This window comes from Zerene cesonia, chromosome 19, assembly GCF_012273895.1.
Source record: "Zerene cesonia ecotype Mississippi chromosome 19, Zerene_cesonia_1.1, whole genome shotgun sequence".
Lineage (NCBI taxonomy): Eukaryota > Metazoa > Arthropoda > Insecta > Lepidoptera > Pieridae > Zerene > Zerene cesonia.
In genome coordinates, this window is record NC_052120.1 from 8,777,781 (window position 1) to 8,805,024 (window position 27,244).

At 31.8% G+C, this 27,244-nt stretch overlaps 1 protein-coding gene across 1 annotated transcript; it reads left to right on the forward strand.

Annotated features, from left to right (window-relative positions):
* The first annotated feature begins 753 nt into the window (after positions 1-753).
* LOC119834488 (START domain-containing protein 10-like) lies at positions 754-24,876 on the forward strand. The gene is made up of 6 exons (XM_038358865.1): positions 754-971; positions 13,497-13,644; positions 18,369-18,501; positions 22,120-22,236; positions 22,637-22,787; positions 24,237-24,876. The coding sequence occupies exons 1-6, from the start codon at positions 801-803 to the stop codon at positions 24,600-24,602; spliced, it is 1,086 nt and encodes a 361-aa protein (XP_038214793.1). The 5' UTR covers positions 754-800; the 3' UTR covers positions 24,603-24,876.
* Positions 24,877-27,244: the final 2,368 nt, after the last annotated feature.

A 27,244-nucleotide genomic window follows, 5' to 3' on the forward strand; every position in this document is an offset into this window, starting at 1 on the left:
GTGTATCTCATCTAAATCTATGCTAGTTATGTTAAGCCGAAGAGCTTGTTAGTTTATTTGAATCATGATCCTTGTACTATTGGGATGTACTGTCAGTTGAACATATAATTCACTGATGACAAGATACTTGTGTGAATTCAGTGAATCTGTCCCACATTTGACTAAACTATTTGCGGTATGTGGCTTGCTGGTAACAGGCTAACGATCTGCATTGCGAATTGGGATGCTTCAGTAGTTCAAACAATGTGGGATATCTATTATATCAGTAAATAAGGTTATATGATTTCCCTCGCGGCCGCTGGTTTTTATTATAAGTTCAGTACGCTTTGTTCAATACGTATTGTACACTAGTTTTCCGTCCGCAGCTTCGCTCGCGTATTTAAAGGAAATCCCCACGAGAATGAGATGTTATACGGCGGTAAAAAGCCAAGCACGTCATGCTTATAAAAATCTAGACACAAAAGTTATATCATCAAGTTATTCCGTTGCGATGAGAAAGACTAACAAACACACTATTAAACACATTACACACTATACTACGGATTTCATATAATTATAAAATATAGGTTAATTGTGAAAGAAAGCTCCGATGTTGTCTAAATTGATGACAGTTTATCAACAGATAAACTGATAAAACCGCAAGCCATTTAGCAGCTAAGCCGCTATTTTGCAGTTAGTAATATGCAAACAAACGCGCTTTTAGGACGCGGTCGAAAAAAGTGTACCGCGCATGCGCGGACCGTACTCCCGGCCTCGCCAGCTCCAGTGTCACTTGGCCCGCGTACGGTGATGTCGCGCGAATGGGCGGTACTGGCTGGGCGCTTGGTGAGGCGCGGGTTGCTGACGACTCTGACTTCGAGACGCTGAAGAACCTCCTCGCTTCGGAGGACGGCTGGAACGTGGAGTATGAGCGAGACGGCGTCAAAGTGTGGACGGAAGACGCTGCCCATGGCGCGCTCAGGACCGTCAAGGTCTGTTTTGTTTCGATGATTGTGGTTACTGGTTACTGCTCATTGGAGCGTGTGATTTAATGAGTCATATTTTAATATCGGCTACGGCAAGATCAGAGGTTTAATTCGGGCTCGACTTTGCGTTTAATCCCAACTTGTAGAACTCTAATAAATACCAGGATATGAATATACATATAAAGATTAAATAAGTAATTGATGAAAGACATTTTTTGAGCTTCTATAAATAAAATAATAATGTATATATGGTAGGTACCACTTTTACATTTAAATATAAAAAGGTTCCTTTGCATGTTATAAAATTAATAAAAAATCCAACCATAACATGTATTTAAAATTGTCTCTACAGCTACCTAATTCAGTTAAAACACCCCTATGTTATCTACAAGTTTATAATATCTTTTACAGTAGGAGAAAATGAACCATTAAGCACGCACAACAAAATCTCTGACTAAGCCTAAATTAGAGTACGCTCTAGAAATAAGGGTGTCTGCGAGAGGACATTATAGCACTTAATAAAGTTTAACGGGATGATACAGCTGGCCCGGGAGCCTGCAGGCTGACACGTGATATGGGAAAACTAATTTTAATTAATAAACTCCGCTCACAGTTTTTCACAGCTGTTCCGAGCATATGAATTAAGTCGCTCGTAGTTTCTTGTTTTTCCTTGTATAAGTATAATTTTGAAATATAAAATCATAACGTGTCGTTAAATACTGTAGAAGATGCCTTTTAATGAATTGATTTGGGAGATACAGAATTGTTCATTTCAATTACTTCAATCTTCGTTCTTCTTTTGTATTTTAAATTGCTAAAAGAATGGAATTAATTTAAACGTAAGGTCGGCATACGTTTATAATGTAAAATTTTGTGGAAGCGTGCTGAAAGAGTATAATGGCTTAGTTAGCACTCTTAGTTACTTGTTACTTGGGAAGATGGGCTCATGAATGGAAAAGTAAGCCTTAAAAGCTTTTTATTTATGGGAGGATTTGCATCATATTTTCAACTAAATATTAAAATGCCTAAATTTTGTAAATTTCTCGAGCAAGGACCATGAATGAATGAATTTTATATACTTCATAATTTGTCCACTTCATAGTTAAGTCCGACTTAAAGTTGGATTAAAGTCGAGTCAGGACAAATAAGCTTCGAGATAAGTACCTTTTATATACCTTGATATTTGCTACCATTTTATTTGCAGTGCACTCAATATTGCCTCAAAATGTTTAGATAAGATGGCTTGAAGCGACTTCTAAAATAGTGGTTCAAATAGGAGCTTGCGTTTGTGGCTTATATATATTCATTCAGAATAAATATTCTTAGTGAATTGTGGGCTTTTTTGACGTTTGTACTAATGTTATAAATGCGAAAGTGTGTTTGTTTGTCTTTGCTTCACGTAGCAACGGAGCGATTTTATGGTATAATTATTGTGACTGTAAATTAGTGTGGGAGTCGAGCACGCTTTGGCTTGGGCCAACTCCCACCGGGTAGGTACCACACCCCCACAGCAGCATGCTACTGCGTTTCGTTCAATAAGTGGGGGATCCCAAGGCCCGTATTCTTTTTTTTACCCTTCCTAGTCCATTCCTTTACATCTTCTATCAATTCTATCTTTACCCTTATCCATTAAAGTTGGCAATCATTGGCATTGCTAGTCGCTTACCATTCGGCAACTAACTCCTTTTACCAACTATATAAAAAAAACAGTAATATTGTGGAGGCTAGTAGAGAATAAATTATTTGAGTAGTAAAGAATTAATAAACCAAGACGTTGTGGGTTTAGCAGTGGTTAATAAATGTGAAAAGATTAAATTTTAGCTTTATTCTGATTTTATTAATCTCTTGTTTGTACTCTTCTTGTAAAGGTGCAATTAGAGTTTTTGATTAATTGATTTACAATTTATCGATTCGTTAGCTTTCCACCAGTGTGGTCAAAGGAATTTTGAAAAAGATAGTTATAGCGTTAGAAAGTAGCCTATGTCACTATCTAGTCCATCTTTAAAATCGCTTCGTTGCAACGTGAAATAAAGACAAACAATCACACTTTTGCATTTATAAAAGTAGTAAGGTTTACAAGAAACACCTTCCAGAAAAATGTGTGATTAAAAATATCTTCATATGAGCGTTAGCAGTACTAATTAAATTCTATCGCTTCCACAACATTTCACGAAGTCTACCCGCATATGCAACGAAAGAATTGTTATGACATAACTTGCACGGACGTAGTTTGAGGCAACTATGCGAGGAATCCTTTTGCAAGTCCCCAGAGGTTAGTCTACGTTGGAAATATATAATAATAATCTAGTTTCATTGCAACTATGTTGTTTTAAAGGATAGAATTTTATAAATTTATTTATCTACTAGCTTTTGCCCGCGGCTTCGCAAACGTTAAATTCGAAGTATATAATAGATGCTATTATACACAATAAAACCTTCCTCTTGAATCACTCTATCTATTATAAAAAAATCCCATGAAAATCCGTTATGTAGTTTTAAAGATACATATGCTTCACTATGTATTGATTACATGTACCATAAATATTGAGAAACGAAATAGTATTATTGGTAAAAAGCATTATATTCTTTTAAATTGTTATTTATACGTCGAACATAATAATACAATAAAGTACAACTTGTATGAAAGCCATTCTACAAAACTATTCAACTCCAAGACTCGACTAACATTATCATCATACATACTATAGTTCTCGTAATAAAAAGTGTAGACAACAAATTCATTGTTTTAAGAGCAATTAAACCATTCATAATTCATTATTCTTGGCAATATTGTATGTTATAATAAGACTAGTTTTCCGCCCGCGCCACGCTTGTGTAGTCAAAGTTAAAAATAGGAAATACGCGAGATTTACAGGATAAAAACTATTCTATGTACTTTTTCGGCTCTCAAACTATCGAGCTGAGCGGTTTAAACAATAATCAGACTGACGAAAAAGACTTTATAATCACGTGTTTATTTTAAGCCAATCTGTATTTTTCTATATTTATAAATAATCTTTGCTTCATTTTACGTATTGACCAATTCTATACAAGGTAACTCATAAACTTTTATGATAATGAGTTACCCTATATCGAGTACAGTTGATTAAATTAATTGTTATTCTAGTATGCTTGGTCTGTAGAAGAAATTCGCTACACCTACCCTGGCCCAAGCCTTACACGTTTGGACAACTTCCTATTAATGTAATCGGGCGCTGAATATTAAGGGTAACTTTGACCCTATAATTCAAGTTTACGTCACGTTCTTCCGGAGGGTTGTGGAACGAAGGTAGCGAAAGAAATATAAAAACGAATAAGAAGATTAAACGTCGCTTTTAAGATAAACCGGAGAAATCTTATATTCAAATTATGTTATTCTTTTTGCTCGGTTTTGTAACGTTATTATTGATTTGATTTACTTTTATTAAAGGCGTGTGAACTTATGAAATATATAGTTACTTATCATAGATTTTCTATACGATTTCCGTTAATGGAACAGTACCAATCCGAAATAAATAAAAAATCGGATGAATAAAATACAGTAACATTCTTAACTAGATTATTTTATAAACACATAAATAGTATACAAAGATATTAGAGACAAATGAAACGAAATTGTTGTCATGAGAAATGGTTTTCTCTTTCAAATAATAAAGCAAAGATTTTCCAATATCCTATTATATTTAATAGCCAATTATTATTAAGGCATCCTATTACGTCTAGTCAAGATATCGTAATCGCATTATAGAACGCTTTTTAAGCATCATTTTTTTTATTGTGCTTAAGTTTTTTAGTTTTAATCTACCTACGTTTAATAGTAGTGTAATATTATATTAATAGAATAAGTGATATAAAAATGACTGCTGTCATAACTTTTTTTTTTAATATAATGAAAAATTTCATAAGTACATTCCACATTAAATTCCCAGCTTAGAAACAACAACATACAGCCGACTCTGAGTTGATTTCATTCCACACTAACCATAATACACTGTAAAATCAAAATTCAATCGCAATCAACGCGAAAATCAAATTAAAAACGCTATCGTGGAATTTATGAAATATGAATAATACGGCACGGTATTTGAAATCATTCTCATTTTGCTGAAGGGAGACGAGGCTACACGAGGCTTTTGTGTGATGCTAAAATGAGTTAATGTAGTGGATCGCGATGTTTAATTAACAATATATAAGGATGTTAATATGATGGGGATGTTATAATGATGAAAATAAGTCGATAATTCATTGACGTAGAAGGAAAAGTTTCTATGTTCATACGCAAGCTAATTGATCTGTTGTCTGCATGTACATACAAAAAAAAATTGTATTGTTAAAAATTTAACTCATTTCAAATTTTAACAATACAATTTATTATATTTCAGGTGTAGGTTGTGTAGATTGTAGTAAACAACCTACACCTGAAATGTAATTTATTTATTTATATATTAAATTTTGTAAACCAAAAAAAATGCAATGGAATTCCTAATAGTAATTTTCCCTTACGTCGCTGAAATCTTGTTAGTCACGCCGCGTTGCCTACGTGACAAAGGAATAACATAATAATAACATAATTCCATAAATGATTCCATCTTTCGTCCAAATGTTCTCAAAATGTCATCAAAATACGGGTATATTTTGCGTAAATGTGTTGTATACAAACTCGATGCAATATAAATGTTAGAATTTATGTTTTCCTATTATTTTGTTGAATCTGGACCGCTCTGCAGGCTATAAACTACAACATCTGAAACAGAACTTCGTTTAAAACTTAAAACGCTTACAATTTAGGTTAAATGGGTACCGTATTTTTACTGTTGGATTATTTGCGGCCATACCATTGTGTCGTTACATCTCCAAAGCTTGCTCCACTTTTTACGTTATTTTCTTCAAGGGGACTTTTATTCCTTCTCAGTAACATTGTCTTTTAAATGCGACTACAGCCGTGATGTTTAAACATGCAAACTACTTTTCTCGTGCATATTTTAATTTGAAAAATGCAAGAGATAAATAAAGCATTAGAAACTTTGAAAACATCTGAAATTATTAATATGCTAATAGAAATACTTAACTAAATATTTTCATGTGAACTTCAACTGCGGGGATTTAAATGTGTTCAATAATACACACTCCTCTACCACTTTCTCTCTTTCTTTATGAAATTTTCTTTGTTCAATAATTCTGCAAGATGAGATTGCAGTTCCACCCACAGCGATAAAAGAAATTATTTTAATATCCCTTAATTAAATGGAATATTTAAAACTTTAGCGCTTATTCTAATATAAACGCAAAGAAAGTTTTGAATGGCGATCAGAGCGTGCTGGGTTCTAGGTATTCAGGCATTTCCTTTTCAAAGTCTAGATATACAGCACAGCTGTCGCAAAACACCGCTGAGACGTAGCCTCCTGGCGTTGATATGAACACAAAGGAACCTTTGATGCTCGCTGTCTTTATGTTTATTGGAATTCTTAATATTAAATAAGCTGTATTTGACGCGCGGTGGTGAGTTAACAGACAGCAGGGTAATATCACGTTATGTAGATTATTTTATAGATATAAAACAAAAAAAAATGTAGTAACCGAATACACTTAATTAAAATATGTATTTATTTCTCAATGTAGTATGCAAATTAAAATACTTACTTCTTAATGACCTCAGGGAAACTTCTTTATCGATAGAAAAAATATCTCCAATGATCTAATAAGCACTATTAGACACCCGTCTCTGGGGAGACACGGGAAGATTGCCTTTTTAAAGGCTAAATCAATTTTACCCGGCCTCAAGCATAGGGTTGCCAACGGGGGCTTATAGAAGCAAGACAAAGTAAAAAACTTTTATGGAATAGCTCAATTTATCTTGTTACGCGAAATCTAGGCCAGACTTACAAGAAAATGATATTAATAGGAATAATTTTTCTTTATTTTTGCGATGTGACAAATAATTGTGTATATATCGAGCAGTAGTTTTGTTATAATATGTTTTTCATTAATGTTAATAAACGTTTAGAATTCTAATCAGAATTCTTTATTTACAACGAAGACTTTATTGATCCTTTGTTTTATTCGAAAAACATTATTATTCCTTATATATATTATTATAGTAATTCATTATAAAACATGGACATTTCTACGGTTGACAACCCTATTTAAGTGGCATTTTACTCGTAAGGGATTTGTGGAGATGGTTCCCTAGCAACGTGGCGGCAATTTCAGATATTTCTTCATTCGTATTTCATATGTTATTCTATCTCATTAGGTTCAAGATGCTTAAAGAATATTTATTCTTTGTACCTTTAGAAAAAGTTTGAATCAAAGGTACCTACCCATAATAAGAAATTCTTTTCAAACTGGTTTCGTATAAAGAGCAAATGTTTAAGAAGTGAGTTACTAGGATAGATAAGATGGGTCTCTTTTATTTACTTTAATGATTTTGATTTACGTGATTACAATACAAAAAAAGAAAACTTCTGTGTATTTTACTCCACAAAAATAATAATAAACCATAAAATAACCCAAATCTGTTACGAGCCGAGCCGTTTTAACTTCGGATCACCAGCCGTAAAAATCAATTCCATCCGTAACATCTATGTATTAGACGGTCCACCACCGTACGCTTCGCCCACAACTTCTTTACACGTACGATGAAGTTTTGGTATGACATAACAGCACGGTGTTCCGGTTACGATGTTTGTAGACTTATAAGTACAGTGTTCCCGAACAATAACGAAATTTGGGCCTTCAATAAAACAGCGTATATGTCACTGAAAGGCCGGCAAAGCACTTGTGACACATCTAGTGTTGCAAGTGTTTATGGGCAGTGGTGACCACTTAACATAAGGTGACCCACCTGCTCCTTTGCTTGCTCTGCCATAACAATAATTAAGTGTAATAAAATAATTAATAAGTCTCCGAAGAATTGACATGCTTATGTATTTTAGAGAAATATCTTTAATCATTTTATTATCCTTTTCTAACAAATTTTAAGAACAATATTATTCAGGACTAGTTTTTACCGGCGGTTTTGATTGCATGCTTTTCACTTCGAGCCTCTTACAAATTTCAATTTCCATTTACACACTACATTATATTTTGTCACAAGAACTGTAGGTATTAAAAATACTGCCATAAGTCAATGTCAAAAAGATGTTCAATAAGATGTTTTAATCCTAAAAGAATTATTAGTCCAAGAAAATGGGTAGGGTAAATGCGAATTTGAGATTAAAACTTGAATTTTTGATATAATTTACTTTGAGGAATCTAAAAACGAACTGTGCAAGTTTTTTTTAAATTCACCCCCGAGAAGGGGTGAAAAAAAATAAATAAAGTCGTTTTTTTGAAATTTTGGCGAAACCGTAAGTGTTAGAAAAAAAAGTTTTAAATAAAATTTGTAGAGCGTAAAATTTTACACAAAAATGTTTCTATGACTTTTTTTCCTAAAATTGAAATTAACTGAGATAGGGTAGTTAGAAGGTAGGGGATGATAACTGCAACTTTAAAAAAGTGATTTAATTTGAAAAAACATTAATATTAAATTTCAAATTGTTATAATTTTGTTATAAACAATTGATATTTTTTTTTTTTCTCTAGGATCAAAGTTTATAATTATATAAGTAATTTAATTAAAAAAATATATGAGTTTTATCAATTTTTCAATAAGTTATGATTTTTTAAAGTTGCAGTTATCATCCCCTACCTTCTAACTACCCTATCTCAGTTAATTTCAATTTTAGGAAAAAAAGTCATAGAAACATTTTTGTGTAAAATTTTACGCTCTACAAATTTTATTTAAAACTTTTTTTTCTAACACTTACGGTTTCGCCAAAATTTCAAAAAAACGACTTTATTTATTTTTTTTCATCCCTTCTCGGGGGTGAATTTAAAAAAAACTTGCACAGTTCGTTTTTAGATTCCTCAAAGTAAATTATATCAAAAATTCAAGTTTTAATCTCAAATTCGCATTTACCCTACCCATTTTCTTGGACTATATTAGTAAGACACAATTTTCTACGCAATATAACTTCATTGTCGTTGTTTTATAAATTTTAATACCATATTAATTTGTAACTATATCATGAATAATAAGAATACTCAAGTATTCTTCTCACATCGCATTTGTTACAGAAAAGTAGGGTAATAGTTCAAAGACTAGTATTGGAAGTCGGCCAAGAGACCTATTCTCAACTGCTAAGGCTGTACCAAGTTAGGTATATAGCCTATTGAGCAATTAGGAGTCAGTGACCCCAGCATCTGGTTTTATTTTTATATCCCTTTTTATCCTATATTTTATTGTTAATGTTGGATTTTGTAAGCGTATGTTTCGTTTTTTGTTGTATTGAAATTACTGTCTGATAAATAACTAACTCAATTTGGTAATTTTTTTTTGTAGACAGACTATGAAATGAATGCTAAGTAAACCACATGTTAAATATAAGGGAATATAGCGTTTATTTCATTATTTAAATAATACTATAATGAGACCTATTTGTATTCATATTTAAAGACAATGGCGCAAATTTAATGTCCGTTTTTACATTTATAATGCATACGTGATCACGGGTCATCTCATTTTGAATGAAACGAAAACATTAAAAAGTTTCACAAAAGATTTTATTTTTATTTCTATATGTAGGTATAAAGATAGCGTTATGCGTTCTCTAAAAAGTACGGGATTAATTATCACTACACTATCCCACAACCTGAGCACTATTATGGTAGACTAGCTGCGCCCTGCAGTTTCACCTGCGTTTGTCCGTATCCCGAAGAAATTTCGGGATAAAACTTTGCCTATATGTTATTCCAGATATCCAGCTATCTACGTACCAAATTTCATTGTAATCGGTTCAGTAGTTTTTGCGTGAAAGAGCAACAAACGCACACACATCCTTACAACTTATATTACTTATTATTACTACTATTATTACTTATAATTACGTAGGATTTACTGAAAAAATATAACACCTATTAATTTGTGCTTTAACACTGTAATAAAAATTCATGTGGTAATAGAATTTTGTATATAGGTGCTGCGGTTTTGAGTACAATTGTTCAGTCTTTAAAAGCTGCTGTATTCCTTCAGAGTATTGTTTTCAAACGCCTTAAAGTGGAAACACGGCGTGTAATATATTATATAATTGAATTTGTACCATTTAATTTTATGAAGGTACACCTCATTCGTAAGCGTTGAAAGTGACCTAGTTCTTTTTAATTAATTTGTAATTTGCATACAATTTTATACTAGCATTGTAAGGATAAATTCCATTTTCCATGTAAAATATACAACGAAATAAATACATATTAATGAAAGTGTACTATTGCAGTGTCCTATTCAATAAAAATTAATATCTAATCGAAAAAAGTATCCCTAATTTATATTTGTATTTGAAAAACTATATGTGAAATTACCATAAGTTCTCAATTATGAATAGGTGCCTATATCTTTATTATTAATATAAGGAAAAAAACATTTGTCTGTAAAGCTTTTTAAGGAAGAAGGATTTAAATAACTCCTAGAAGATTTTAATTGTTATTTGAACAAAAATATACATATGTGATGGTCATTTATTAATTTGAAAACCTTTCTATCTACTAAACTAGGTCACCGATATTCCCACTACTTAAAAGTTAAATAATGATGTAAGTTTCAAGTGGTTTAAAGTGGAAGTGGGTTTTACATGTCATTATATCAAACTAGCTGTGACCCGCGGTTGAAACCGCGTAAGCGTACTGCGTAACCGTATCCCGTAGGAATATCGGTATAAAAAGTGCCTATGTGTTATTTCAGTTGTCCAGCTATCTACGAAGCAAAATAGTATTATTATTCACCGATAGATGTCAGGAAAAAAAAACACGAATAAAACACGAATATGACATTTTCTAAAAAAAATTCCTAGCTAGATCGATTTATCGCCCTCGAAAACCCCTATATACTAAATTTCATGAAAATCGTTGGAGCCGATTCCGAGATCCCAATTATATATATATATATATATATATATATATATATATATATATATATATATATATATATATATATATATATATATATATATAATTGGGATATACAAGAATTGCTCGTTTAAAGGTATAAGATTATTGACAGCAAAGTTAATCTATTAGGTAGGTACTATATGGACAAAGTCAGTCGACCATAATTCCATAATCACAAAATAGCAACCTTATAATATGTTGCTAACATTGCCTGTTTTATTATTTTTTAAATTAATTTCTTTGAAACCCAAATACGTCAATCAACAACACATATAAATCATTTATGACATTTACCAAAATTTAAATATAAACACCCCATCCCAGCCTCGCTTTGTCGAAGGGTTGCTACCCTTACCGTATGTGAATCTAACCACAAAATTTAAATAAATGTTAATTTAATTAATAAACATTAAACAGGTTATTGATTTATATAAACTAAATTGTAATTGCTATAAATTGTAAATTTTAAAAATGTAAAAAATTAATGTGTGTACTTATGTAATTTATTTAATAATTAACTGAAATTGAAATTTCTAAGAAAGTAAATTAAGTTATCTTTATTAGGTAAATATAACACATAAATGTAAAAGTCAATAATTACTTTTAAAGTATTTAAATATCACAACCGTATACTGAAAATTTATTTATAAATGTAAAATGGAAAACGAAACAATTTTGCAATGATACCCCACGTGCCGAAATAATTTTTCAATCCTCCTATCATAAACCCTCTAATTAAAGTTTAATTTACTGTTCACCTCTGATTTAATTTTCGCTATTGTAATGAAGAATATTCTAGATACATTCATATGAGTTAAAACTAGTACTGTGTAAAAATTATTGTCAAAATATAAATTTCCCAATAACCCCACTGTGCCAGTCTGCTTTTGTCTTACCTTCAGGGTCGCCACGCTATCTACTACGTGAGAAATCAACTAAATTTATAGTCATGTATGGAGCCTCAACCTAACTCGAAATAATCTATCCAACGATAACTCATAAGTAGGTATGTCGCGATTTATATCTTCAACCCCACTCCAATGATGGACTAGGTACCTATCAACGAGGTAAATGACAACAATTCCCTATCAAACACAAAAATAATCATGCCAACCGGTTAATGACCCACAAACATATCGACATAAATATATTAAAAAGTACAACAATACACTATGAATCGAGAACCTTCTCTTTGGGAAGAAATAAAATTATAGAGCAATGTACGCAAATGTCTGTTTATTATTGTAAAATGAAATATATTAAATTTCTCCGCTACAAAGTTTCATTTCAAAGCAATACTCGATTGTTTCCAAAGCCACTTAATGAGTTAATTACTGGAGCTCTCGAAAGATCTGTTTATTTTTCATTTTCTTTGTTATTGGCTGTTATTTCTCTCAAATATCGTAGATGAAGCCTTTTGTATGATAATACTGAATGATAATAAATATACAAATGAAGAAGTTCTAAATATATATGTTATATTTTTTTGTAGTGTCTACAATTTTCTTAAATCGTCAAGCGTTGCATAAACAGATTAGCAAACATTGTGAAAACATGTTTCCATTCGCCTTTGGAAATCTCTGGAAAATCCTCATGTTACTTTTTATTCCTTTCAACAAAAGGTAGATAATTAACTAATAAGATAATATTAATATTTATCTCTTTACTGTTTCCGCATGAACTTCAAAAACACTTCCTTTATCTACGGAGTAATGTTTCAACGTCCCATACATCATGAGCAATAACTCTGAACTTGTAAACATGTCACGCCATACGGCGGTAGCAGCGCTTAAAGTTTTAATTATATTGAACGTTATACTATTTGAGTTGTGTTTTCGTATACGTTTAAGTTCAATAATGTTGGTAACAGGATTTAGAATAAACGAAATGAAGTGTGGGTAAAAAGGCACCTGGTATATAGTTGTAATGAGATGGTTTCGATTAATTGTAAATAAAATACCTGAACTAAATCCTTTTTTTTATAATAAAGAAATAAAATCTTTTATTGATAAATTTTTATCGCGCCTTGAGTTACCGACGATCTAGTTTTCTTGGCCTCTTCTATCAATAAAAACCCAGAACACTATAAGTCGTGATCAAACTTTAAATTAGATTTGCACTTTTTCATGTCAATACTCCTCGTGGTCTTTAGATTTCCAAACCGACGAACATGACACCTGAGGCCAGCGGTTCCTATCTCTTTATATGATTTAGAATAAGCTTTAATACTGAGTTTCTTGCCGGCTCTTCTTTGCAGCTGCTTTTCGAAATGTGGTAAATGTTACGACGAAAAGTGCTTCTTTTAGAAGTCTAATTGAGTAAATATCTTTTGGAGTTTAAGAAAGAAAGAAAGAAAGAAATAATGTTTATTTAACACCACCACATTTACACACAGTTAAATTAAAATTAAAATTAAAAAGTGAACTTATGACTAAACGGTGTGGTGATAAAAAGGGTATCTACTCAGCGTGTGCTACGCGTAATGCGCAGCGCTGATTTTCTGAGTTTGAGTGTGAAAAATATCCAATCAGTTCTGCTCTCCCCCAGGTGGTCGCTGAGTTTGAAGACGTGGAGCCAGACGCTCTGTATGACGTGCTCCACGACCCTGAATACCGGTCCGTGTGGGACACGCACATGCTGGCGGCGGAGGATGCCGGCCACATCAATGTTAACAACGACGTCGGATATTATGCGAGTGAGTTTGTTGGGTCGATTGATGGTGATAAATAAATAAATAATTTTATTTCACTCACAAAACGGATTTCAGTTTTTTAATATGATATCTGGCAACTGAGCTACTGGTTCACCTGATGGTGAGCGATCACCGCCGCCCATGAACATTCGCAGAGGCATTACCTCTGCGAGAGCGTTATCCGCTTTTAAGTGATAAGGGATAAGGAAAAAATTGATGACTAGAAAGATGGAATGCACTGGGAAGGGTGAGGAAAAGGAAACGGGCCTCCGGCTCCCCCGCACACCGTACGAAACACCATAGAATGTCGAATAAATTTCAAAAGCGCAACATTCTACACGCTCTCAGGAGGTTGGCTGCATTATGATCTAATATAAAAAATGCTTTGTTTTTTTATATAACTGTAAGTTGCTGACAAAATTAACAAATATTGGTTTTCTCGGTATATGCTAGAAGGTCGAATACATTAGGTGATATTTTGGCCAGTCGTTTAAATGTAGAAAGAAGGTAGGTAAAATTATAATGAAGATAATTTCAAATCAGTAATTATAATTATAATTAAGTAGATCAGTCTGAAGTAACGTATTATCAATGTAATCAATTACTAATTAATTACGAACTCTATAATTGCATTTCATTGTTTTCCGATACAAGTCAATTGATTTTCAGAACAAATTGAGACAGAGCAATATTGTGGTGTCTTGGATTCGCTTTTTCCCTGTCATCTATTTAGTAATAAACGCGGTAAATTTATTGATACTTTATAAATGTTGTTCAAACTGAATATTAAAAAAAGGGTCAAACACTACTTAACAAACTTTCGTCGAATAGAGCATACGAAATAAAATCTATACTAATATTATAAAGCTGAAGAGTTTGTTTGGTTGAATGCGCTAATCTCAGGAACAACTTTTCCGATTTGAAAAAAAAATTCAGTATTAGATAGCCCATTTATTGAAGAAGACTTTAGGCTATATAACATTAGATACTACGCGGGTAAAACTGCTGGGCACAACAAACATAAACAATAACAATAAACGATATTCCTTAAGCTAAACTGTTCATTTTAATGCAGAACTGTAAAGATGGAGTATAACGCGTTTTCACCTGAAGAGCGAGATAAGAAGGTTGTGACCGGCTAAGTAGTTTATAGTTATGAACTTTTCAAAGTATAAAAAAGATAAAAAATATTTATTTTTAACACACACACACACATGCACAGATTTACAATAGCATTGTTGATAAAATAGGTACAATATGAAACAATTTTAACGAAGCCTCATAGTTCTTTTGTTTTATATGCGATTTACGCCGACAATTCTCAAATGAAAATACCTACCGTTGAAATGAGCGATCCTAAACAGATAACAATGTATGAATGTGAATCGACGGCATGTGGCATATGCATATGTACTAGGAAATGCAGGCGTGCCGCATGCCAGCAGTAAGCACAACAATTTTAGACAGAACGTGAAAGGGGATCGAATTTGTCATGTGAAATTAAAGACTCCAATTAACGTATGTCTAAATTATACATTATTTTATTTTTTTATGTTAAATATCTATTGTTTTATAATATTGTTATACAAATGGTGTTTACACAACTTTTTGTTTATGCATGGACCATGCATGCATGCATCTACATAATAACAAAATTAAAATTCTTCAAGTGGTATCAATAAGCTTAAACATTATAAAGTTTGGGTTATAAAGGAATAATCATACTATATTTTATAATGGTATTTACGACAGATGCTTGGCGCCTACTTAAAGGCCATAGATTAGCTGAATGAAGGAGTTTTCTTAAACCGTACTCATATGCATTCATCAGCACCAGCATAGCTAAGATTATTGACGTACACGTCGTCTATGGTACAGCCGATTTGAGTGCTACGAAGAGCGCCAATAAGTGCATCCATCCACGTTAAAACGGCTCTGCACCAGAAAAGCGTATTTGTAATGGCAGCAATTATTTATAATAAATTACCACTGAACATAAGAAAATGCACCAGTCTGACGTCGTTTAAGAAATCTCTGTTTGATTATTTAACTGAAATGACATTCTACACACTTACCGAATATTTTGACCAATCATAAATAAATAACTGACTGAATTAAATAAAATGACATTTATCTATTAAATTTTAATATGGGCAATAAAATTACACATCGTGCCTTTGTTGTTTTGTACTTGGTATAAACAAAAATATGCATAAATATGATTATTAATTAATTATTTATGTAAAAATTGACAATTGTACGCCACAAGGCAGATCACAGTAGAACTTTATGTAATGTAATACCTTCCTTATAACCTATGAATCACAATAAATCATTTTGAATTTGAATTTGAATGTAAAGATTGAATAATATACGGGAAGTCAGCCTCCCCTAACTCTACATTCCATTTTATATGATTCAGAAAACTGCCCCGATCGTCGTATGTTTTTTTGTATTGTCACCGATAAGTAATAAATGTCAAAGTTTGAATTAAACCTGTCCATTTAAAGTAGTTCAAAAGCGACTCTAAAGGAGCCGGCTACACTCAAAACATGCAGCTGAAGCTAAAAAAATATATAAACAAACGGATCACAGTGGACCAGCTGGAATCAAAAAAGTCACAATAAATAATTCCGACCCAAATCACACTGGCTTAAAACTATAACGGAAATTACGATGCAGTGAATATTTAATCTGACGTATTCATGTTTTAAATTATTTAAAGTGCAAAAAGCGTTTATGCATAGTTACTGTTACTGGGAGGGCTGCGGGAATTTTGCTATTAAATTTCATAACAAAGGCGTGGAGAGTTTCACTAGATATTAATTACGAAATATATAGTTAAAAGTGAGCAGTCATTACGTTCTATAGCAATCGTTACGGTTAACATTTTTAGTACGAAAATGTATGTATGTGGTGAGTGAAAACACTGAAATAAAAATTCCAATACGGAATTTTACAAAGGAAATATTAATTAGTTCTGATATTAAAGAATTTAGCCCCTTTCATTACTTGAAATTGGCTTTCGAATGCCAATTAAGATCATTGTGGTAAGATAAGCATCTAATTCCATACAATTATTGGCTTACAAAAACAACTCGAGGCTGTAATAATATCAAAGTACTCCCTAATCGGCCGTCAGATACAAATAACAAATAAGCTATTTAAGGAAAGGTCACTTTCAATGGAAAATTCCCCAAATCGGACCTTGGTTGGTTACCTAAAACGTTGTTAATAAAACACGTGTATTATTTCAGCTCCATTTAAATCGAGAGTTATGTAAGGCAAGTTCTTAATCGCGGTGAATAATAAGTGTCATTAATTTTATTGAAGTACAGAGACTTCATTTATATTTCAGTAACTTCGGGGAAAATGTATGAGATCTCTTAGATCTCTTAGATTTTACAATGAAAGTGATTTGTCATAAGCGATTATGGATATTGCTGTTATTTTTTGGAATTTTTCACTTCCAAACGTAGTGATTCTGATGTAAAAATATTAAAACACAAATAACATGTATCATAGCATTTTTGAAAATTATCAAAATTAACAAAAAACTCTTATGGTTAAACTGTATAGAAAAAGCATCACTGTGCTATTACAGACTACTAGCTTCGCCCCGCGGTTTCACCCGCTTAAGTCCGTATCCCATAGGAATATCGGGATAAAAAGTTGTCTATATGTTATTCCAGTTGTCCAGCTGTCTACGTACCCAATTCCATTGCAATCCGTTCAGTAGTTTTTGCGTGAAAGAGCAACACACACACACATCTCTACATTCTACAAAGTTTCGCATTTATAATATTAGTAGGATGTTCCCTCGAGCCTTTTTAGTGAAGGGGCTACGGGAGCTGTTTGTTGCACCTACTCGCCTCACACTTATACGCGGCGCTAAGAGTATTTCCACGTCTTAATAAATACTAATTTTCACTCATATTCACCTGTCGCAAAAACAACTCTTACTCAAGTTTTTATCAGCGTACCACGAGTAACCGTTAGTTGGAGCTAATAATAAGTTGTGATGACCACCGTGAGACTTTTTAATTATATTGTGCTATATCTACACTAATAATATTATAAAGAGGAAAACTTTGTTTGTTTGGTTGTAATGAATAGGCTCAAAAACTACTGGACCAATTTTAAAAATTCTTTCACCATTCGAAAGCTACATTATCCACGAGTAACATAGACTATATTTTATTTTAGAAAAAAATAGGGTTCCGTAACATATCTTTATTGAAACATCCAAACCAGTATACCTATAAAGTTGAAGGGTTAGTTAGTTCGTTTGATATTATTTAAACTCAAATATATAACTCTAATCGCAATAATTCAGATATTCAACTGGACAGCTATATATTATAAAGCTGAAGAGTTTGTTCGTTCGTTTGTTTGAACGTGCTGTTCTCAGGAACTACTGGTCCGTTTTGAATTCTTTCAGTTTTAGATGCCTTACAATAAAAGTATTGAGGGAGAATTTAGGCTTTATATGCATCACGGGCGAAGCCGGGGCGGACAGCTAGTCAATGATATAAAGAAGGTACTGATATCTTTAATACAGGTTACTCTGTAACCTAGTAAAGATATCGGTCTTGAACTTCTAATTGTTTTATACCTATTTGTTCTGCTACCGTGATGTACTTAGGTATAAGGTTAGGTTAAATGTTTAATTTAATAAACAAATTTGATTTGATTTGATTTGAATAAACAATTGTGTGGTTTCGCAGTGTCATGCCCAGCGCCCCTTAAGAATCGCGACTTCGTGCTGCAGCGCTCGTGGCTGGATACAGGCGAGGAGAAGATGATCCTCAACCACTCAGTATACCACAAGGATTACCCGCCCAGGAAGGGCTACGTTCGGTATGTAATTGCATCTATTCAGACATTTATATTTCGTCCTAGTTTAAAATTCTTATCTTTTTCCTTTTCATTTTTCTTGATATCTGTGCGACGAGCTCTAAGAAACTAAAATAATATTTTATTATTATTTTATTTCTCACAATTTTTTAAACGATGGTGGGCAGTCGTTCGACCGAATAGAATAGAATGCAATCCATGATAGATATCGCATCTCATATCACCCTAAAATATAGTTAATAATCCTACTGTCCTATCCTATTCTATAGTATATTATTACATAATTTAATATTTGGGTCCTAATATATTTTGTGACTGAAGAATCTTAGGATTCTTTATATAATTGTATATTGAAGAGAATACATAAATTATAAGTCTATACTAAAACGTAACTTTTAAAAAACCATCTAAAACCATTATGTAATTTTATCTATAGAATCGATGTATTGGATAAGGAATGTCGATTGTGAAATAAAAATTTAACTGGATGTACGTAACAATTGATAATATAGTTTTTAATTATAACAGGGGACTTAATTCTGTTTTATACATAGAATTACGTATGTATGATCTTATAACAATTATTCTCGTAACTTCTCATAACTAGAAATTCCATTTCTACTTATTTCGTAGTGCTTAGGAGATGTCCTAGCATATAAACAGGCACTAATCGTTAATGTTTACATTAAATATGTGTGCAGTTCGAGTCAGCTTTCCCATTACCATGAATTTATTATCTTTATGTAGCTAACACTATAAATACATTATAATGATTAGATTTGTTATTATTTCATAGTAATTTGCAATGTATGGGACGAGTAATCAAATATTTGCAAATCTAAAATGCTTTGCCCAGTTTGTATTTATTTTTATTTTTTATTTTAGAATTTCCAACAAAGAATACATATTATTAAACTCTTAATTCTAAAATTGCTTATATAATAATAACAAAATATGGTTCTTTACTTAAAGGAAATTACAACAATCATAAATATATTTGCATTATCTTCAGTCCAATCAACGCCGAGTTTCATAAATTCATCACTCTTTAATATCTAAAAGATCATATATCTTAATATAAAAATCGACGAACAAAATTCTACGAAGGATTTACTAGTAAAAAGCAATTTATTATGAGTTTTATGATTTAATAGCGGACAATCTCGCTTCGCTTTTATTTCACTAAGAAATTATTATTCCACCGGTAAAAGTAGAAACATAGCCAGAATTACGTAATATGAAGATCTCTTTGTTTTGTGAACAAAGAATTATGTAATTATACATATTACATATATAACAGTAAATCATAGAAGTTTTAATATAACCTTTAACATAACTTATGGAATTTTATGATATTAATGGCCATTTTTGGAATGGAAACCTTTATGGAGCTTTCTTCCACTAATATAAAGTTTCGCAAACATCGTATACATTTTTCTCATCATTCAAAGAAATTAAGAAATTTCAGAATTTGCAACATTGTTTTTAGCTGTCTTGTCAATGTCCAATAAAGTCTTTCCTATCGTTAGGTACGTAATATTAAGTTTAAATTATAAAAAGTCCATAATATTCATGTGATAACTTTTTACACTATCACAGAAAATTCAATAGCAATGCTATTTCAAATATTCAATTCTGAAATTGGTTTTAGAGCGATTTTTGCTCGTAAAGCCGCTTCATTTCAGCCGGACATTTTACTATTGGACTACTATTACTATTAGACGTCACAAAGCAGCAATACAGAAGTAACCAGCGCACAAACGATACTTTTTAGTACTTTTAAAACAGAGATACCTTACTTTCTTTGTTGGGTTGGTAGGTAGATAGATTGAATGTGATAATCTCGTGAGATTTTGGTTCGAATTGTAAAAATATTTTTGTCTTGCATAGTCAATCTATTGAGGAACGGGAGTTATATAATATAAAGGAGGATGTTCCTAAACATTTATTTATAGGGCAAATAAACTCACAGCAGTATACCTTAATCGACACCTCACTTAATCTGCCAGTTCGTGCTATTTTCTGAACCATTAGATGACGGAGCCAAAATAAACCGTGCTAGTAGGCGAAGCGATCCCATCTCATCAACAATCTCCACTATAGATAAGATACTGAATGCGTCAATACTTCTGTGGCCTTGGTGAAAAGTTACCTGCAAATTGGGCTTGCTAAAAGGCGTATCTATCGTTTAGAGCTGTGACGGTTTTACTTTTAGATTGGTTCGATAGGGTTCCGCGAAGATTATTTTCAGTAGCCTTGTTTTTAAAATAACTGTATTCTTAATAACAACTAAAAAATAGACAATTAAGGTCTGACACGATTATGTAATTTGTATAACGTTATAGACTAAAATTACTGGATTGCAGTAACTTCACTTACAATAAATTTGATGACAAAAGATATATACTAACCCATACGTAAACTAGCTATTAAAATTTTGAGCTAAAGGCGTTCAAACGTTAAATAATAATAAACTTTAGCAATAATGGATTATAGTTTCCGTCAGGATATGACATGTGTTGACAGATTGGAATAATGTATTAAAGTTAGGAAGGGATCATTTCAGGCGAAAAAAGACATTACTCCCAAAATGTCCAAACTTCTAAAAGTTTTGTTCGAGAACTTGGAAAAACATTTAAGAGGAAATTTTTTGACAGTTTTTCTTATTTGAGATAAAACGGGCTTAAATATTAATTTGCTCTGTCATTACTTTTTATTTTATTAAAAAAAGTTTTATTCGGAAACTACATGAATTTGCGTAATTTGTCAAACTGATTTTAATGCATGTAATGATTTATTTTGGTTTTTCGTATTATTCTTATTAAACTGATAGTCTTAGCAACCAGCGTATGTTCTATCATTTTACACAAAGCCTTTTGACTGCCATTCGAAGATACATTTGCCATTAATTTTGCAAATAAAATTACATTAAAGGTACAAATTATTGACTGAAACTTTTTTTTAATATTTTTATTTGCTTAAAAATTATGGAAGGCGTTTGGAATTATCATCATCATCATCATCGTGCACATTTTCGGTTTTGAAACATCTAAAAAATTTTAATACGCTTTTAACAAATGTAACAGCAGGAGATTTTTATTATTTATTATAAATGAAAATGAGGTATGCAAAAAAAATATATCGTTTTCAAAACTTTACTTGTTTATAAGAATTTTGCCAGAGTCATGAGTCTTTTAGGAACATTTTTAAACAAATAATTTTTAGCTTTTTTTGTAAAATTGTAGCAAATACAATTTTTTCAATTATACGTTACTAGAGCAGAAAAATGTTTGGATAACGCAAAGCGTAATCTTTTTAAAAAATAATGATTACACACACATTATACATATATTATTATACATTATGCATATACATATTGTATTCCTTAAATGTTTCTCATTAATTCGATTTATTATCCAAACGTTACTACTTTTCTATCCAACTTCTTACTCCTACTGATATTTTCAACGTGAAATTTAATGTGGATAGATGGGTGGATGCTTTTTATATTTCATATAAAAACAGCAAATGGAAATTTATAAAATTTAGCATAAAGATTTATACATCTATAAAATCATAAAGAATTACAGATATATTAATCATAATGTTATTAATGAACAGGGCCCTTTCCTTGTTGACGGGATTCGTGGTTCGGACCCGCAGCGGGCCGGGCAGTTGGCTCGGATACGTGTCACGTTCGGATCCGCGAGGCGCGTTACCAGCTTGGCTAGTAAATAGGTGAGTCTGATATATATAATTTAACAGTGTCCAGTGGTTGATAGCGTGTTCTTGGTTCGACGTATTTGCAGACAAAATGTAATACATGCATAAAAAGGCGTATGCAAAGACAAGTAAAATTTTATCTTAGTATAACTTTGTATATAAAAGAGACGCCTTTCCTTTTTCTCACCTTCCAAATAAATTCCTTTATTCCTGTTTTCAATCCTTTCCTTATGACTAAAAAGCAGGCTACTTGAAGAATTCATTATGGTGTTTCTTAATATCACACAAACCACCAGCTCGGATGCCCGCTCTAACGAAAAAAAAAAACTAGAAAAACAAGAAGTTTTGGCTAGTCAGTCAGTTATGCATATATTAATTCAGGTCAGCTAGTTATGCATATATTAATTTATTCCAGAGTAACTGCCCAATTGGCACCTCGTTTAGTGCATCAGCTCCAAGCAGCCGCCAGGCGCTACCCGGGGTGGAAGGCGCTCACTGACTATCCTTACCATAAGCCCTGGAGACACCCTGAACAAGTACCTTCTTATCGGATTAAACTCGAAGATGTAAGTTAGATGTATTTGGTTTTATTTAATTAAATTCTGCCCTGGAGAAGAAGGTCCTCTTTTCATTGTTAGTTCCTGCTTAAATCAACATGATTTAAAAGTCTTAAGCTTTTTTTTTACTTTAATTAAATTAGATAAAAAATAGTACCGTAGTGCCGTACCAGTATTATGAACACAAAGGAAAAAATGATTCTTCCTTCATGGTCTCATAAAAAATTAAATGTTATCAATTGTTCTTCACTTCACGAAGGTGATGTTAACATATTATTATTCGATCCAAGTTTATTGATATACATGTAAAAGTATATTTGTTTCATCGGATTGTGATCACATTCTTAATGTCCGCATTTCAAATTCTGCAGACAGGTTTCCTAGAATCATTTCTCTAGTTTCTAACATACACCGATGTGAAATAGATTTCAATTTATGTAACTATGATTCATTGCAACACTGAAGCTTTTTCAGAATAATTCCTTTTAATACTTACTGAATATTAATGCACTCCGTCTCCCAACGCTTTTATCTCGGCTTCATCGCTAACGCTGAAATGTAACACGTCAGTGAATTTAAATTTTCAACTGCTTCACTTTAGAAGCTGAATCTACAATATAGTTATGTTTATATATTTCTGCATACTATATGTACATTTTATTTTTATTACGGGTAAATCAACTACAAGAAAACAACTTTCACCAAAGCTTAAAAAATCTGTTAATAGAATTGCAATAAGCATGAAAATCAAATCAAAGGCGAAAGTAACTCTGAAACTTTAACCAATATCATTCCAAATAAACAAATAACTTTGACTTCAACTCTCAATATCATTCGAAATAATACGTTTCAAAGAAGTTTACTGAAATTTTATAGAGACCCACATTTTGTAAAATTCTATCCTATTACGGGCCGCTGAAAGTTAGGACTGTGAATATATTTTGCGTTTGTGGATCCAACTTTTCGAAGTGGAATCCATTAATTTTTTGTACGCTTCGTTTATCGTTAACGACATTTCTGTCAAGGCAAGTTTTCGTTATTTATCGGAAAGTTTTGAAGGGTTCATTTCGTTGGCTGTTGGTTGATTTAGGTTTTGTTATACCTTTAATATTTGATTATTTTGACCTTTCGACTTTTGAGTAACTTCATATTGTATTACGTAGCTATTATATGAATTTTGTCTTCTTATAATTTTGTCAGTTCTTATTGACTATTCAAATTTATATTAAAATTATATACTATTAAAATTATTTTAATGAAAAATGGATATAGAGATTGCTGTTATTAAATATGTTCGCTACACACACACACACACAAGTTTGTTTTTTAATTGTTAATAAAACCTATCATCCCTCTATTGTTGTTGTTATTTTTTATCAAATTTCATATAATGTTTACATTGGCTTCAACGTAATCCAATCACATAAGAGACATAATCATTTCTTGTATCCTTTACAGTGTATAGATCCAGACGCACCAACACCATCTCCCCAACCTGAACCAAAACCAAACACTTCCAAGAAACTCTCGATCCCTCAAGTCCAAGTGAAAGAAGTCGAGAGCCAAAGCGTCGAGGACCTAGGAGACATATCATCAGAATTCAGCGTCGAAGTCGAAGAACTATCAGAACTAACTCTGGATAGCACTAAGAAAAAGGGCAAGTTCTATAAGCTAGTGAAATCCATGAAGAACAGGCGAAAAAGCGTCCAAATCGCTAAGAGCGCTGATAATCTCGTCGACGGGAAACCAGAAGAGAAACAAGAAAAGAAAAAGCCCTTTAAATTCCACCGTAGATTCAGTTTCAGTAGAGGCAGAGAGGATTGAAATAACGTAGTTTTAATGGTTGACTAATAATAGAAAAGATGATGAAATTAGTTTTAATGACGTGAGCTGTTAAAAGGCATGTTGGATATATAGACTGTAATGTGGTACCGAATTCAAGATCAAAGAATTTTTCAAAATTTATATCAACCGTAAAGGTAAGAGACGTTGGTTGCTGTTTGATCGCTTTCGTATATGATCATTAAGAAATTAATTAAATGAATATGAAATGCATCTTTCTGATTTCTCAAAAAGAACTTTACATCTCATGTTATTGCATATCGATGCATATTTTCAATGAAATCATAAAAGAATGTTTGAGTGTATGTAAAATATTAGTGCTATTTCTCGGCAACAATGTGTTATATGAAATGTCTTTTACAAATTCATTAATTATAAAACGATTTGAATTAATGAAAGGGATGAATTCAAAACCGTTTGTTACATGAATGCCCACTGGGGTTGATAACTAGAGTAAGTTGTTGAAGTAGCTAAATGTATATAGCGTTTATAAGATTTATATCTTCTTTATACCATTTATTCCTTTCGCTTAGACTTCACTATTTACATTATATTTGCTGACTAGCTATTATTGTATTTCAATACGTGATTTATATATTATAGCTATATTTATTATCTTCTGAGAGGCGCCATTAAATACATACACGTAAAAATCAATATTAATAATATTCAATGTGACAACAAATTTTTATCCGACTTATCGAAGGATGTTTCTCGACTGTTTGTATGCAACTACGTAGGTCCATTTCCTCGACACCCTTCAGCCCAAACTGTTATAATATCATTATACAATCTTACTCTAATAAATCTTCAAATGCACATTATCTATACCAATGGAGGTAATTTTAAAACTAAATATATTATTAACACATTATATTGTATCGACAGAAGATGACTTTAATTGTCATTGTTTTGTCTATTCGTAGGATATACGTAGACAATTTTTGTTTATGGTAATAAAAGTGTATTATCCCATTTAATATTTACAAATATGTTATCTTAAATGTTGATGTGTGGTTGATGTACTATGATATTGAATATATAAATGTGTAGCCATTTAAAAATTTCTATTTGAGCTTCGCATTCCCATATCGTGACTGTGAAAACACATATCAGGGAGTTTTTCATTTTTGTACGCAAACTCTAAGGGCAAAACTTGACAATATTTACGGATTGTGACGTAATAACATAAATTTAATTATGATAATATCCTTTAGCATATAATATTACAGTAACCGTTGACATCTTAATATATTTCTTCATCATCTTAAACAACTTATCTTGAAGTAAGTAGGTTTTAATAATTATAATAATAAGCCAGCAATTGTCAACAAAAATGTGATCTCAAACCTTAGAACTAATGGTTAAAGAACAATGGCAAGATTATACCTGAAGTGTTTAAGTAGCGTCTAGAAACATGACTTATGAAAAACTTACTAATACAATTAGTTTGTTTTTTATACGGTTTTAGTTTGAAGTGTTAAAGCCGACGTAAAATTATATAAAATAATAAACTGTTTATTGAATGCATTCATTTCCGGTACTCGATTATTTGGTTTTTTATTAATTACTGGAGTTACCCTTAAAAAAATCGCATTAAGTTAGTAAAATACTTTTTAAACCAATATCTCTAGTAAAAACATATATATTTAAATGATATTTTTTTATGTAAAAAAAGTGATTTTATGAATTATTTAATTAAAATAATTATAATTTAATAAATTGTATCATAAGTAATTATTAATTAATGTCATAGCAACACTGAATGATATTATATCCGATCGTACGTTGACTTGACAGTTGACATTACAGGAATTTAAAATACTGAAAAATATAAGTAACAACTTTTCTCGCAGTTTTTGTTGAATTATCTTTAGTTCTGACCGAAATAATGTTATGGCCTTTCCTATATTAGAATATAGAAACTTAATTTTATTCGCCTTGGGAACGTAACAAATACGTCAAGCTCGCTCATACTATGGCGAGCATATACGTTCCCATGGCAATGGTAGATATAAGATTGAAGTAAGCAGTGAAAACATTGATTCCTCTGATTATAACTTACGAGGAAGTGATGAAACTATTTTAATAAGAGGTAAAATAAAATCACGGCACATGTCAAGGAAGGTTTACTATGTTTACATTTTAAAAGATAACAATATTTCTGGCAGATCAGCAGATAGTGGAATAGTGCTGTAATTGTTTAGTTGGGCGACGTACTGTAGGTTGTTGTGCATACGTGATGACACTTGTGTGGTACCTAGGTTGGACTAGATATCAGCACCAGCAGACTTTTTGGATAATATAGTTGTCAGAGAAGATGAATAAATCGTCAAAAATATATACAATTGTTTTATTAAGTATATTGCTTTTTAGCAAAGCAAGTGTGTAAATAGATACATGAAAATGCCTCCATCTCGTAGTGGATGGCCTATGTTTATCGGGGATCATTATCTCCATGTGTAATGATGATTTCAATGGTAAAAGAAATTTCAAATCGGTCCAGTAGTTTCGGAACCTATTCAATTTAAACAAAACATAAAATCTTTCCTCTTTATAATATTTTACATTTCAATAAACTATTTATCTTAGACACTTTTGCATATCTCCATCTTGTTGATTTT

Bases quoted from the DNA above. Each gene is read 5' to 3' on its own strand.
- LOC119834488 (XM_038358865.1), top strand. From the start codon at position 801: ATGGGCGGTACTGGCTGGGCGCTTGGTGAGGCGCGGGTTGCTGACGAC. The intron at 18,502-22,119 runs GTATGTAATTGC...ATTAATGAACAG, and splicing joins CCCAGGAAGGGCTACGTTCG to GGCCCTTTCCTTGTTGACGG. The intron at 22,788-24,236 runs GTAAGTTAGATG...TATCCTTTACAG, and splicing joins ATCGGATTAAACTCGAAGAT to TGTATAGATCCAGACGCACC.